General features: G+C 39.7%; 1 protein-coding gene across 2 annotated transcripts in view; it reads right to left on the bottom strand.

Moving 5' to 3' along the window:
* PLD5 (phospholipase D family member 5) overlaps window positions 1–16,400 on the bottom strand; it is a gene marked incomplete at both ends in the record, with an annotated part of 422,025 nt that extends 405,625 nt beyond the window's left edge. For both annotated transcript variants that reach the window (XM_079696892.1, XM_079696891.1), the window contains one exon: window positions 16,212–16,400. In XM_079696892.1, the coding sequence (XP_079553018.1) occupies window positions 16,212–16,400 (189 nt within the window). The remainder of the gene's footprint in view (window positions 1–16,211) is intronic.
* Window positions 16,401–16,744: the final 344 nt, after the last annotated feature.

Below are 16,744 nucleotides of genomic sequence, written 5' to 3'. Positions count from 1 at the left end.
AAAGGAGACAAGGATATACCATGGAGAAAAGACAGTCTCTTCAATAAGTGATGATGGGAAAACTGGACAGCTACATGTAAAAGAATGAAATTAGAACACTCCCTAACACCATACACAAAAATAAACTCAAAATGGATTACAGACCTAAATGTAAGACCGGACACTATAAAACTCTTAGAGGAAAACATAGGAAGAACACTCTTTGACACAACACAGCAAGATCTTTTTTGATCCACCTCCTAGAGTAATGGAAATAAAAACAAAAATAAACAAATGGGACCTAATGAAACTTAAAAGCTTTTGCACAGCAAAGGAAGCTATAAACAAGTCGAAAAGACAACCGTCAAATGGGAGAAAATATTTGCAAACGAATAAACAGACAATGGATTAATCTCCAAAATATATAAACAGCTCATGCAGCTCAATATCAAATAAACAAACAATCCAATCCAAAAATGGGTGGAAGACCTAAGTAGACATTTCTCCAAAGCAGACATAGAGATGGCCAAGAGGCACATGAGAAGATGCTCAACATCACCAATTATTAGAGAAATGCAAGTCAAAACTACAATGAGGTATCACCTCACATTGGTTAGAATGTGCATAATCAGAAAATCTACAAACAACAAATGCTGGAGAGGGTATGTAGAAAAGGGAACCCTCTTGCACTGTTGCTGGGAATGTAAGTTGATACAGCCACTATGGAGAACAGTATGGAAGTTCCTTAAAAAACTAAAAATAGAATTACCATATGACCCAGTAATCTCACTACTAGGAATATACTCAGAGAAAACCATAATTCAAAAAGACAGATGCACCCCAATGTTCACTGCAGCAGTATTTACAATAGCCAGGTCATGGAAGCAACCAAAATGCCCATCGACAGACAAATGGATAAAGAAGATTTGGTACATATATACAATGGAATATTACTCAGCCATAAAAAGGAATGAAATTGGGTCATTTGTAGACACGTGGATGGACCTAGAGACTGTCATACAGAGTGAAGTAAGTCAGAAAGGGAAATACAAATATCGTATATTAACGCATATGTGGAATCTTGAAAAATGGTAGAGATGAACTGCTTTGCAAGGCAGAAATAGAGACACAGATGTAGAGGAAAAACATATGGACCCAAGGGGGGAAAGTGGGGTGGAGGAGGGGTGGTCATGGAATGAATTGGGAGATCGGGATTGACACATATACACTAATTTGTATAAAATAGATAGCTAATAGGAACCGGCCGTATAAAAATAAAATAAAATTCAAAAAAAAAGAAATAAAAGAAACCCAAATTGGAAATGAAGAAGTAACACTGTCACTGTTTGCAGATGACATAATACTATACACAGAAAATCCTAACGATGCCACCAGAAAACTATTAGAGCTCATCAATGAATTTGGTAAAGTTGCTGGATATCTGTGGCATTTCTATACACCAACAATGAAAGATCAGAAAGAGGAATTAAGGGAACAATCCCACTTACCATCACATCAAAAAGAATAAAATACCTAGGAATAAACTTACCTAAGAAGACAAATGACACATACTCCGAAAACTGTAAGACACTGATGAAAAAGGTGGAAGATGACACAAACAGATGGAGGGATATTCCATGTTCCTGGATTGGAAGAATCAATATTGTCAAAATGACTATACTACCCAAGTTAATCTACAGATGCAATGCAATCCCTATCAAATTACCAATGGCATTTTTCACAGAACTAAAACATAAAATCTTAAATTTGTACAGAGACACAAAAGACCATGAATAGCCAAAGCAAGCTTGGGAAAGAAAAATGGAGCTGGAGGAATCAGGCTCCCTGACTATACTACAAAGCTACAGTCATCAAAGTAGTATTATACTGGCATAAGAACAGAAATATAGATCAATGTAATAGGATAGAAGGCCCAAAAATACACTCAGGCACCTATGGCCAATTAATCTACAATAAAGGAGGCAAGACTATATAATTGAGGAAAAACAGTCTCTTCAATAAACGATGCTGTGAAAACTGGACAGCCACATGTGAAAAAATGAAATTAGAACATTCTTTAACACCATACACAAAATAAACTCCAAATGGATTACAGATGGATTACAGATCTAAAAGTAACACCAGATACTATAAAACTCTTAAAGGAAAACATAGAACCCTCTTTGACATAAATCGCAGCAATATCTTCTTTAATTCACTTCCTAGAGTAACGGAAATAAAAACAAAAATAAACAAATGGAACCTAAGTAAATGCAAAAGTGTTTTCAAAGCAAAGGAAACCACAGACAAAACGAAAGACAACCCACAGAACGGGAGAAAATATTCTGCAAAAGATGCGACTGATAGTGGATTAGTCTCCAGAATTTACAAACAGCTCATGTGGCTCAAAAAAAAAGAAAAAAAAACAAAAAACAAAAAAAACAATAAAAAAATGAGCAGAAGACCTAAATAGGTATTTCTCCAAAGAAGACATACAGACGGCCAAGAGGCACACGAAAAGATGCTCAACATCACTAATTACTGGAGAAATGCAAATCAAAACTACAATGAGACATCACCAGTTAGAATGGCCATCATCCAAAAGTCTACAAACAATAAATGTTGAAGAGGTGTGGAGAAAAAGGAACCCTCCTACACTGTTGGTGGCAATGTAAATTGGTACAGCCACTATGGAGAACAGTATGGAGGTTCCTTAAAAAACTAAAAATAGAGATACCATATGATCCAGCAATCCCACTCCTGGGCATATATCCAGAGAAAAAGATGGTTTAAAAGGATACATGCACCCCAATATTCATTGCAGTGCTGTTTACAATAGCCATCGAAAGATGAATGGTTGAAGATGTGGTACATATACACAATGGAATATTACTCAGCTTTTAAAAAGAATGAAATAATGCCATCTGCAGCAACATGGACAGACTTGGAGATTATCATACTAAGTGAAGCAAGTCAGACAGAGAAAGACAAATATCATATGACATCGCTTATATGCAGGATCTAAAAAAAAAATGATACAAATGAACTTATTTACAAAACAGAAATAGACTCACAGACTTAGAGAAGGAAGTTATGGTTACCAGGGAGGAAGGTTGGTGGGGGGGAAGGATAGATTGGGAGTTCGGGATTGACATGTACTCACTACTATTTTTTTTTTTTTTTTTGAGGTACGCGGACCTCTCACTGTTGTGGCCTCTCCCGTTGGGGAGCACAGGCTCCGGACGCGCAGGCTCAGCGGCCATGGCTCACGGGCCTAGCCGCTCCGCGGCATGTGGGATCTTCCCAGACCGGGGCACGAACCCATGTCCCCTGCATCGGCAGGAGGATTCTCAACCACTGCGCCACCAGGGAAGCCCTCACTCCTATATTTAAAATAGTTAACCAACAAGGACCCACTGTATAACACAGGGAACACTGCTCAGTATTCTGTAATAACCTAAATGGGAAAAGAATTTGAAAAAGAATAGATACATGTAAAACTGAATCACATTGCTATACAATTGAAACTAACACAACATTGTTAATCAACTATGCTCCAATATAAAATAAATTTTTTGAAAAAAGGAAATCAAACTATATTGAGACACATGAAAAGGAAATACAACATGTCAAAGCTTATGTGAAGCAGCAAAAGCAGTTTTAGAAGGAAGTTCATAACAGTAAATGTCTATATTAAGAAAGAAGAAAGATCTCAAATAAACAACCTAACTTTACTCCTCAAGGAACTAGACAAGGAACTGAATCCAAAGTTAATAGAAGAAAGGAGATAACAAATAACAGAATGGACACAAATGAAATAGACACTAAAAAGACAATAGAAAAGGTCAAAGAAACTAAGAGCTGGTTTTTTGAAAAGATAAACAAAATAGACAAACCTTTAGGCAGATTTACCAAGAAAAAAGGTAGAGAACTAAAATAAATAAAATTAGAATTGCTCTTTCTTCTAAGAGCAGGAACAGGAAGAAAAACAAGGATGGCCACCCTCAGCACTTTTATTCAAAACAGTATTGGAAGTCCTAGTCACAGCAATTAGGCAGAAAAAAGAAATAAAAGGCATCTATTGGAAAGGAAGAAATAAAATTGTCTCTATCTGCCGATGACATGATATTATATATAGAAAACTATAAGGACTCCACCAATAAACTGTTAGAAATAAACAAATACAGTTAAGTTGCAGGGTACAAAATCAACAAACAAAAATCTGTTGTGTTTATATACAGTAACAATGAGCTAACAGAAAGAGAAATTAAGAAAACAATCTCATTTATAATCACAGCCAAAAGAATAAAATACCTAGGAATAAATTTAACCAAGGAGGTGAAACACCTATACACTGAAAACTATAAGACACTGTTGAAAGAAATTGAAGAAGACACAAGTAAATGGGAAGCTATTCCATGCTCATAGATTGGAAGAATTAACACTGTTAAAACGTCCACTCAACCCAAAGAAATCTACAGATTCAAAGCAATCCCTATCAGAATTCCAATAGCATTTTTCAAAGAGAAGAATCCTAAAATGCATGAGGAACCACAGAAGACCCCAAATAGCCAAAACAATTTGAGAAAGAAAGAGCACACTCCCTGATTTCAAACTATTTTACAAAGCTATACTAACCAAAACAGTATGGTGTTGGCATAAAAACAGACATATAGATCAACAGAACAGAATAGAGAGCCCAGAAATAAACCCATGCATATGTGGTCCATTAATTTAAGACAAAGAAGCCAAGACTGTACACCGGGGAAAGTACGGTCTCTTCAATAAATGGTGTTAGGGAAACTGGCCAGCCACATGCAAAAGAATGAAACTGGACCACTATACACAAAAATAATTGAAAATGGATTAAAGATTTGAATGCAAGACCTGAAATCATAAAACTTCTAGAAGAAAACATAGGCTGTAAGTGCCACGACATCTGTCTTGGTGATAATGTTTTCGATTTGACATCAAAGGCAAAGGCATCAAAAGCAGAAATAAACAAGTGGGACTACATCAAACTAAAAAGCTTCTGCACAGCAAGGAAACCATCAACAAAATGAAAAAGTAACCTACCAAATGGGAGAAAATATCTGCAAATCATATGTCTGATAAAGAGTTAATAACCAAAGAATTCATACAACTCAACAGCAAAGAACAAACAACTCTTTTAAAAAATGGGCAGAGTATCTGAATAGACATTTTTCCTAAGAAGACATAGAGATGGCCAACAGGTAAATGAAAATATGCTCAACATCACTAATCATCAGGGAAATGCAGATTAAAACCAGAATGGGATATCACCTAACACCTGTTAGAATGACTATAATAAAAAAGACAAATAACAAGTGCTAGTAAACATATGGAGAAAAGGAAACACTACAGCACTATTGGTGGGAATATAAATTGGTACAGCCTCTATGGGAAACAGTATGCAAACTCCTCAAAAAATTAAAAATGCAACTACTGTATGATCTAGCAATCCCACTTCTGAGTATTTACCCAAAGGAAATGAAAACAGAATACTGAAGAGATATCTGCACTTCCATGATCACTGCAGCATTAATTCCAATACTCATGATGTGAAAAGAACCTAAGCATCCATAAGCAGGTGAATGAATAAGATGCGATATACAAATATATAGAATATTATTCAGCCATGAGTAAAAAGTAAATCCTTTCATTTGCAACAATATGGAGGAACTTGAGGGAATTATGCTAAGGTAAGCCAGAGAAAGACAAATACTGCATGATATCACTTATATGTAAAATCTAAAAAAAAAAAAACACTCAAACTCATATACTCAGAGAGTAGAAAAGTGGTTGCCAGGGCCTGCAGAATGGGGAAAATATGAAAAGGTTGGTAAAAGTGTAAACTTTCAGTTATAAGATGAATAAGGTCTGAAGATCAATATAAACATAGTGATTACCAATGATAACACTGTGATATAATTGAATTTTGCTTACAGAATAGAACTTAAATGTTCTCACACACACAAGAAAAAAAATAAATATATGAGGTGATGGATGTTTTCATTAACTCAATGGCAGGAAATCTTTAAATATCTTACAATTTTATTAGTCAATAATACCTCAATTAGGCTGAAAACAAAAACTGTCAAGGCCATAAAAAAATGAGGAAAACCTGAGAAACTATCACAGACCAGAGGCTGACTAAAGACACAGGACAACTAAATGCAATGTGTTATCTTAGATTGGATCTTAGAACAGAAAAAGGACATTAAAAACTGATGAAATTCTAATGAAGTCTGGAGTTTGGAATTTAACACTAAGGGAAACTGAAACTGGGGTGAGGTATGTATAGGAAAAGCCTTTACTATCTCTACAACTTTTCCATAAATCTAAAGTTATTCCAAAATAAAAGTTTATTTTTCAAAAAAAGATGTATTAGGAATCTTACAGGACAGGTTTTAAGCAACGTGTGCACAAGTCATGGATTGCAGCAAGAAGAACTTAGGGAATGAAAAAGTTTGGAAACAGACAAGTCAGGAAGTCATAGTAGAAGATTCTTAATAATCAAGAGTGGAAGGTCTTTAAAGGGATTTTGGCAGTTTTGACACATTCCCTGCTGTAGAGTATCTCACAGTCTCTGATCAAGTGCATTCAGCCAGAACAGGGCAGAGGCCAAATAATGAACCAGCAGATTTAGACATGGCAAAAAGTTAGACTAAATTATTTGTGAAAATTTTTTAAATTAATATTCTTCTTGACTAATAAAAACAAAGACATATAGAAATAAAAACTAAAAAAAAATAATTCATGTAAACAATAGCATTAGATATTGGAATAGGTCACTAAAGTGGCCCTAAAACTCTCACTTCCCAGGTCTTAAAAAAACTGGATAGAATCTCAAACAAACTACAGATGGTTTAGATACAGCCTTGTCTGTTATCTTCTCCAGCTGACATTTAATCACAACCCTTTTCAGGAGTTTCTCATGGAGCTTCTGGTGTTTCTTTCCACTAAACTCTTGTTGCATTTAACATCTTAGCATTTGTCTGTCAAGTAGCATAAGTAGTGTATGTCACCTCGTTCTTTCACTTGTGTATAAGTCCTGCCTCCCTAGCACATATTCATTCATTCATTGTTTCAACAGTCAAGTCAGTCAGTATTGGATGTCTACCAGGCACTGTGCTGGGCATTAAGGGTACATTGTTATAAATAAGAAACCACTGTTGTCCTCAAGCTTTCCAATGAGGTCAAAAGATAGACAATCAGGCAATTTTTTAAAAAAACAGTGTATTAAGTGCTATAACAGATGCTTGCCCATGATGTTATGGGACCACATAAAAGGGGTATTTAACCAGACTTTAGGTTTAGGAGTGAAAACATTTAAGCTGAGTTCTGGAGAACTAGACCATATGCAACCTGATGTCAAAGGCCCAATCACAGACATTTGAATTTTCTCAAGCCTTAAGCTCAGCTCCTTGCAGAGAGCAGAAATTAGACTGTTTGTTAATTATGATCATAATAATATTGATAATATGGATCAAGACAATAACAATGGCTGTGTCCAAGATACAAAGATGAGTAAGGAAGAATTCCAACTCTCAAGGCATTTCTGGAATTTTCCCTGTTCCTCCTTGTACCCATCACGCCAATCACAATTCCTGGGACATGCTGGCACTCAATAAATATTTGCTGAATGGATGAGCTTTCTCAGACTCCCCACATCCAGTCAAGCACCAAGTCCCATGAACTCTTTTTTTTTTTGAATAAGGCTGTTTCATTCGTGTGTTTACTGGAGTAGCAGTTTTTTTTTTGGGGGGGGGGGCTGCATGTGGCACGGCTTGTGGGATCTCAGTTCCCCAACCAGGATTAAACCTGGGCCACAGTAGTGAAAGTACCAAATTCTAACCACTAGACCACCAAGGAACTCCCCCCGTGAACTCTCATTTCACAATATTTCTTACATCTGTTCCTCGATTTTTCTACTTTTCACCACACTCTTTTGTTACTTCCTATCCCTACCACTAAAAGAGAATTTACACTGGTCCCCCCAGCAAGCCAGGCTCTTCTTCCTCAACACTGCAAGCCACCAGCAGGTTTTCTGAAACCCAGACTTGCTAACTGAAGTGCCTACTGAAATACCTCCTGTTTGCTTACAGAATAAAGCTGAACATCATCAGCATTATTACAATTCAAATCCTCAAGTCCTCCGTGGTCTTGTCCTAATCTACCGCTGTGGGTGTTTTCACACTCAACACTCACTTAATCAAACCCTGTCCTCTAGTCATACTTGTTCACCCACTGGTCTTCCAAACAGGCTTTTTGTTGACCAGATTCCACTCAAAAGCCTTGGTTCAGGCCAGTCCTATATCCAGCAGCTCTTCTTCCTAGGCTCCTAAGACCCAGTACAAAACTTTGCCTAGGGTGAAGCTTTCTTTGACCACCTTTGTGTATAGTGTGAAAGAGAAACCACATTTTTTTAATACAGATATACAACTGACTCAACACCATTTTTTTAAAAGACCATCTTTTTCCCAGTGCACTTCTGTGCCTGTCACTTTTGTCATAAATCAAGAACCTGTCAATAATAACATATACACAGGTCTGTTTCTGCACTTTCTGTTGATTGATCTATTCAATTATCCTTACACCAATACCACGTTGCTTTAATTAATCTAGATTTGCTATCTGGAAACAGTCGACTAAGTTGTTCTTCATCAAGATTGTCTTCTCTATTCTTGGCCTTTTGCATTTTCATACAAATTTTAGAATCACTTTTCAACATATACAAACTTGTTGGGATTTTAACTGGAATTGTAGCTACTCTATAGATCAATCTGGGAGAAAATTAAAATGAAGTCTTATCAATCTCCTTAAGTATTTGATATTTTTATGTTAATGTAGATGGTAACAGTTTTTAGTTTTATTTTGAATTGTTTTTCATAATTTGATTTTGTATAGTAACTTTGTATCCAGTGGCTATGATAAATCCAGTGACATTATTAATTCATTAAGTGTTATCTGTAGTTTATTTTGTTCAGATGTACAAAATAATGTCATCTGCTAATGACAATTTTACTACTTCCTTTGAATTCTTACTCTTGCCTTACTGCATTGGTTATGACCTCCTGTACAATGGTGAACAGAAGTGATGATGATGGAAATCTATGCCTCACTATCCAGGTAGATATTTTTAAATATTTCACGATTAACTATGATTCTTCTTAAAGAAACTCTTTATGAGAATAATGAAGTTTCCTTTTATTTCCAGTTTGTTGAGAATTTTATCATGCCTAAGTATAGAATTTCATCAAACACTTTTACTTCATTTATTGAGATATGGGTTTACTTTCATTCTGTTAATGTGATAAATTACATTGACTTTTGAATTTTATATCAACTTTGTATTACTGGAATAAATTTAACTTTGTTATAATATGTAATCAATATACGACAGGATTCATTACCTATTTCATCCTTGTCTAAACACGTCCTTTGAAGACAGGGTTTTATGCTACTTTGCATTTTTCTGTATTATTCGTAACAGTATAATCATATTATAACTATATTTATAAAATTGTAAGCATCTTGAGAGAGGGCAAAGACTTGCTTTGGTCTTTGTATACTCTCTACTATTTGGAACACAGTATACATCACATAAAGGCTTGTTGAATGAAAGTCCTCATAATCTCCTAACAAAGTGTCTTTCACATAAAAGTCACTCTCAATAAATATCTGTTGATGATGAGTGTGTCAGTTAGTGCTTTCTTTACCTCAGTGAGTTCCATCTTCTCAATTTAATTCCTCGTTATACCTGTAATAGCCCTAACAACTTATTGGCAGGAGCACAATTATAGCTGAATTCAGAAAAAGAATATGTTCACAAGTTTCACCATCTACTCTAGAGGATAAAAAACCATATTTATCACCCAATTGCCATGACATCCAGTCCCATGATACCCAGTCAGGTAGTCCAGCTTGGGCCCACTTCATATGTTAGGCATCAGTGAGATTTTCCAATGTACATAAGTCTACCTGTGAAAGTTTGCCATGTTCTTCATTCTGCTTCATAAGCCCTGCTTAACAGCTTGATTTTTGATTTTAGAAACTGGGCTCTTTTGTCTCTGTTTCTGAGAAAAATTTAAACATACATTTTTGGTAAAAAGGTCTGTCTCTTCACAACCACTGTGTAGCATTTCAACTGTAACTCAACATTTATGTTGTACTCTCACAGCACAATTTATGTAGGTATGAATTTGAGACAATCAGTAACTTTAAATGTCCCCAACACATACACTTGAAGCCACATCTCTGGGTTGCTACTTTATCACAAATTCTATCTCTGCCTAACTATGCCATCTATCAGTCAATTCAGTACAAGAACATAACATATTATAGTTACAGCCTTGTTCCAGAAATTCAAAAGATTCATTAGATTTCTTGATCTTTAGAGCCAGAACAGAAGAACTGGAAACTGTTACATAGGTTTAAACCTGAGGCAGATACAGAAATCTGTGAGCAGAAGTGAAAGCTTTCAGAGAAAGGAGCCAGAGGAAATAGGTAGTGGCTATTACATGGAAGAAGGGAAGAAAAAGGAATCTTAGGTTCAGTAGTCTTGAGCTTCTCAAGTTAAATATATTTAATATATCACTGACAGTGATTATGTTAAAATAACTCAATAAGCCATACCCAACAGAGTTCAAAGAAGTCAAAGTTTCTTCAAAACAAACTGAAGTGTCAACCCACAGTCCATTAGTAGAATAAATATATGCCACCTAAAGTAATGGCAAATACAGTAATGGACACAACACTGAGATGCATTAGAACACACTCAAGAGACATCTAGACTTTCATTTCTTGACGCATGGGTTAGAGAGGCAGAGAATTCTGCCTCAGCCTATTCTGTTTATCTAAAGTCACAGTAAATAATCCTGGTAAATGTTAATGTTCTTAAATGTTTGCCAGACTAAAATTATCCAGTCTGGCCAAAAATACATAAACATAAAAAAGGATATTTTCTCCTTGTTCATTTGTTTGTTTCGTTGGTTAGTTGGTTGATTTTTAATGATACATTTTAAAGATGCATTCCCTTAGGTTGAACTTTGTCTTTTGGTGCTTTACTGATCTGCTCTGTGGAGTATAATTACTTTCACGAATGTGCTCTGTGGGACATAAATAACATTACATAATATGAGCCTAGACCACGGTGACCAAGTTTGCTCCAATCCATTTATTCTTCTTTGCTCATCATGTGAATAATTTATTCCAGGAGGCAAGTGTGCACTTGGCATTTATCTACTGTTCACTGGTAACATAAACTCTATTTAAGTTTGAAAATTCACACTTAGACAATTTTTTTTTTAGTGAGGCAGTTACTAAACCAAGCAACACACTAGGGCTCACTACAAGTGTGAACATTAAGGATTCTGTCTTCTACTCTTTACAGTTTCTCTCTTCTGCTTTCCCTTTCCATTTTAAATAGGCTTTCTGAGCCACCATGCAGATAAATATCACCACCAGAGCAAAGCTGGGGAGGAAAGCAGAAGTTGGGGACAGGGCAAGGAGTTGGTCTCCACTAGCAGAGCCCACAGAGAGAGTGAGAACAAGAGTCAGCCTCAGAATGGCCAGGCAGGGAACCAACAGGGGCCCGCTGGCCCAGGAAAGAAGCCCCCAGAAAATGGACCAGAAGCCAGGCAAAGAGGCAACTTAACAGGCCAGGAATGGTAAGCTGGCCTTGCTGACAAAAGGACCCATACACTTCTGGGTCCAGAACTATAATTCAGGCAGGCTGATCTCAAATATGAAATCTGGAAGCTCTTTGGGTGGAGGGTGCAGGCTCAGCCAGGCAACACCTGAGCAGCAATTATACCTATAGATATTGTGTGTTGAGCATTGAGCACGGGCCATATGCTGTGCTAAGAGCTTTATGTCTCATGGTCATCCTTATGAGCTAGTCATGGATGTTCTCTTTCTCCTTCTTTTGGGTCTTGGTTGAATGTACCTTCCTCACCCCCTTTCAAGAAAGCCTTGGCCAGGAAACTTTCTTTGGCCAACTATCATGAGTCAAATAGATGCACCACTTCTGGGTAGAAGTACTGAAAGGCATTACATGATTCACCAGCTTCCCTTCAGCTGATTTGACAATCATGAAAACAAGTATCAGGATGGAGCTCCCAGCAGGTCAGGCAACTAAGATGTGGAAAATACCCTGCTGCTATGGATTGGATATCTGGATGCTTATGCCCCCCTCCACCCCAGCCGAATTCACGTGTTGAAACCCAATCCTCAATATGCTGGCATTTGGAGGCGGGGCCTTTGGGAGGTGATCAGGTAATAAGGCTGGAGTCCACATGAACAAGATAGTCTTCAGAGAGCTACCCCATCACCACCACCACCACCACCACCATGTGAGGACTCAGCAAAAAGATGGCTATCTATGAACCAGGAAGCAGGCCCTACCAGACACCAAATCTGCCTGTGCCTTGATCTTGGACTTCCCAACTTCCAGAACTGTGAGAAATAAATGTTTAAAATCCACCCAGTCTGTTATAGCAGATCGAACTAAGACACCTGCCAACATGCACAGGTGAGAAGAGTGAAGAAAAATTTCTTTTGTAGTACTTACTGAGCCCCTGCCATAAGGGGACTGTGCATCACTGGAGTATAGGCATGGACTGTCTCCATGAATCACCCAGTAAACCTGCAACTCCTTATGGAGGACTGTGAATGTACATCCTGGTGGCTGTGGGTCCTTTGCCCAGGCCTATCTAACCAGAGCCCCACTCTTAACCACACTGTGGCAAAAGCTAACTGAATAAGCAGGAGAGAAAATAAGACATCCTCATCTCCATAAAGAGCATCAGGAACTTCTACACACACAACTGGCATCAGACCAAGTGACTTAGCAGAGTAGTCACTGCAACTCTCTAACTTTGTGGAAAAAAAAAAAAAAAAAGTCAGTCAAGGCATATACCACCAAAGGACACCAGCCTAATGTTACACCCTCCTCTGGGATAGCCAAACTGTATTAAATGGTGACTCTCAAAGTGATCCAGCCCCAGGGAGGGCTGACAGAGCAGAGTGGGTTAGAGTTGAAAAAGTGGCCCCATGCTCCTCTTCTTTGCTAGATCATAACCTTCACTTTTACATTATACCTAAAGTAAACATGGGATCCTACAGAGAATAAGACTTCCATTGTTCCCCAAACCTAATGCTTTCTAAAGCCATAGGCGTTATGAGGCAGAACAGGAGGCAAAAGATTCTAAGAACCAAGACACTATTTGCAGCTAATAAGACAACATTCTACGCAGGGCCCAGAAATTTTACTTTTTCCTGAAATTTACAAGTAGAGTTCAAAATCTAGAATTCATGGTATAAGCATAATTTCCTTGTATCTTCTAATCATGACTTAAGAACGGGAGAATTCCCTCACATACATTTATTTCTTAATGGGTATTCATCTTAAGTATCAACCAACCAACAACAGGAATCAAATTTAAAGATGGGTTGAATGTATTCCAATCCTTAATCATTCAATTTCTGTCATTTTTCTCTTGTCCAATCTGGGATTAGTCCTGTAGCCTTTAAACTAGAAAAGGAGAGGTAAACTATTCTCATTTTTAGCAAATTGAGTGGAAATATATTCTCTAGCTGTCACTTTACATTGTGTTATTGACTTTCAGATTAAGCAATGCCTCTGAAGTCTGGACAGAGTCCACACTCCGTTATTGGGATGACCGAATATGCGTACCATTTGAAGCCATAATTTATTTATGGCCTTAATACTGGATTGGCTTTTAAAGCATGAGCAAAATAATAGGACGCTGTTCTCATGCATATGATCTCCATTATAATTATTCATTTTTTAACATAATAAAAATGGCAGTCATCCATTTGATTAGACAGATCAAAGGGGTCAAACTACCATCTATCACCTTTGAATTTCACATGATACACTCATCCTAATCTCTGCAACATCTAAATCTGAAGGTGTCACATATGTTCAGAATGTTGTCTATCATAAAGTCAACATTACATTTTCATGCTTTGTGTGGCAATAACATACTGGGTTATATTTGTTATGGGTTTTTAGATTTCAAATATCTAATTAGAAATTAACATCAAACTACTTGAAACATCGTAGTGTAGACAACATAGGACAGATGAGCTTGAATGAATATAAAATTACATTGTTATGCTAATTTAATTTTTCATAGAACTTTCATAAATATTATTTCACTAAAATGTTTGTAGATGTTTCAAAGGGGCAAGAGAATATCCCAAAAAAAATTTCACTGGAAGCAAAGTCCCCTTTCTAACTGAAAGCAAGTGTACAGGAAAATATCAGAACAGAATACATGTTTCATGATATGTATTTGAGAAAGCAAACAAAACTGTTACTTTGATTTAAATAACAAAAGAGGTAATTTTTCAAAAAATAAGTACAAGGTTCTATTTTGGAGCATCTGAGTGAAGAAGAAAGCATAGATTCTTATGTGCAAACAACCAGATCTCACTTTCCTTGGTCTCTAAACCCTCAGCAGGCACTGAGCATCCTATACTCATCCACAAAGGTGAGGCTGCCGTGGCCCACCCTGTATGACTTAATACTTTCAGTGAAAATCTAAAAGCACACATTTAAGTATAATGTGTGCAATGTCTGTGACTCAAGGAGACATAGTCGTAAAAGGTGGCAGTATTGATTTTCAGTAAGAAAATAAAGGAACTAGACCGGCTAAAAGCACAAGCTGCAAATGAACACATATCAGAGTGACACTGAAATGAAGACATACTCTATCACCATCCTAAGGGTAGACCATTCTCCCTAGTACTAATAAAATGACATCAGGATCCAAATTACAGGAAGATGCTATTTGCCCCTCTTTAATAACCACAGGTTCCTTCGCTAATTCTGGAGCTTGCATTTTTAAACAGATACTGCTGCCTTTCAAACAACTTGCATCCTAGAAATCTCCTTCAGTTACTTCCATGGTCTTAAGGATCTGAGGCATCCATTTGATATTAGGAAATTGTCTCTACACACAAGACAGCATGCGCCCCAATTCAAATCTTTAAACCTGAGCCTTCGGACTTGATCAGGCCCTAACAGAAAAGGCAAAGACCTTCCTTTCAGACTGGGTAAGAGAAATACTCCTTTGCCCTCTTCCTCCTGGGAAGCTAGTTGCTGCTGAAATGCCCAAGAGAAGAGAAGCGCGCGGAGTGGGGGGGTGGCGGCGGGGGAGACGGGGGAGGGGTAGGTCCTTGCGGCGGTAGATGTGTGAGTTCCAGAAGTTCTTTCTATCATAATTGGCGATGTGACCCAAATACAAGGAAACCTCCACATTCCATTAACAGACTCAATTTGGATTATGCAGCTCCGCGGAAAGAAACGGCATTTTCTCTGTAGCCAGCTGTGCTGCCCTCGAGATAACTCTCTTAGTTTCATGTTAACATTTGGTTAAGGAGATGCTGATGGGTCAGATTTGACACTGTGAATCCACTAAACGCCGTTTTACAGGGACTTTTTCTCTCCTTAATGGAGAGCCCTAGGGGCTCGGCCCCAGCGCCAATAACGTTTCCGGCGAAACACGCACTCTTTGGGAGAGGAGTGTCCCCGATCGCCAGCCCCCACCCTCCAGCGGCGAGTCCCGGGAGCAGGGAGATCTGCTCTTCCTTTCTCTGTTTCTCCTTGCAATGTGCAAACCCCTCCCTAGCGGGGCGCAAGTCGAGAGGACCGCCACCTGCTCATCCCAGAGGATACGCTGCAGAAAACTCGAATGGATCGTGCGCGGACACAGGCTGGATGCCAGCGGCGACAACTTTACGGATTTGTTAATGTTAGTTCTGGACCGGGTAAAATAGCCCCAAAGACGCGAGCAAACGCCCCTCTAAAGGCCACTACCTTGCAACGCCGGCTCCTTGGAGCCACGCTGGGGCAGTTCCCCCTTTTGCTCACAAACGCACTGCGAACGACCCCCCCGCAGTGGAAGCCCGGAGAGGTCGAGGTGTGCGCGGCCAGGCAGTGCGGAAGGGAACAACCCCGCCCCGCCCCTCCCCTCCCCTCCCCTCCCCTCCCCTCTCCTCCCCTCTCCTCCCCGCAGCCCGCTCCTTCCCGGCAGGAAAGTGCTGGAGAGGCCCCGGGCGGGCGCAGGACCCGGACACCCCGGCCCCAAGCCGGGCCGCCGGCGGGGTCCCCGCGCCCGGCCCCGGGGCGCGCGTGTGGCAGGTGCAGGGCCGCGGTCGGGGGAGCGAGCCGCGCTTACGTGCTCCAGCTTGTCTTTCCTCCGGAGCCAGACGCTGGCGCTGTAGTCCTGCTGCTTGACGCTGCTGTAGAAGTTCGCGCCCACTCGGGTCAGGCTCGGCGAGGGCTCCTTGGGGCGGCTTTTCAGCCTCATCTGCTCAAAGCCCTCGTGGGGGGAGGCCGAGAGCCACTCGTGCTGCCGGATCTCCATCCTGACATGACCAGGCGGCGGCCGGCGCGCAGCGAGCTCGGGATGGGCGTGCGAGAAGCCGGCCGGGGCTGAGGGAGGAGCGAGCGGGCGCGGGCAGGGCGCGGGGAGCCGAGCGCGGGCAGGGCGGGGTGAAGCTGGCGGGGAGGGAGGGGGAGGAGAAGGAAAGGAGGGGAGGAGGGAGAGGAGAAAGATGGGGCAGGAGGGAGGCCGCGAGCTAGGGTTAGGCGCGAGGTGCGGGCGCCTGCGGTCCCGGGCGGGCGCTCAGCATGCCAGCCCCCGGCTGAGTGCGGCGGGAGGGGGCGGGGGCGGGGGCGGGGGAGGGGGCGGCGGGAGGGGGGAGGGGC

The sequence above is a fragment of the Hyperoodon ampullatus genome, assembly GCF_949752795.1.
Source record: "Hyperoodon ampullatus genome assembly, chromosome: 2".
NCBI classification, from domain to species: Eukaryota; Metazoa; Chordata; class Mammalia; order Artiodactyla; family Ziphiidae; genus Hyperoodon; species Hyperoodon ampullatus.
Note: the sequence above shows the minus strand (reverse complement) of the source record. Positions and strands in the feature narration are given on the sequence as shown.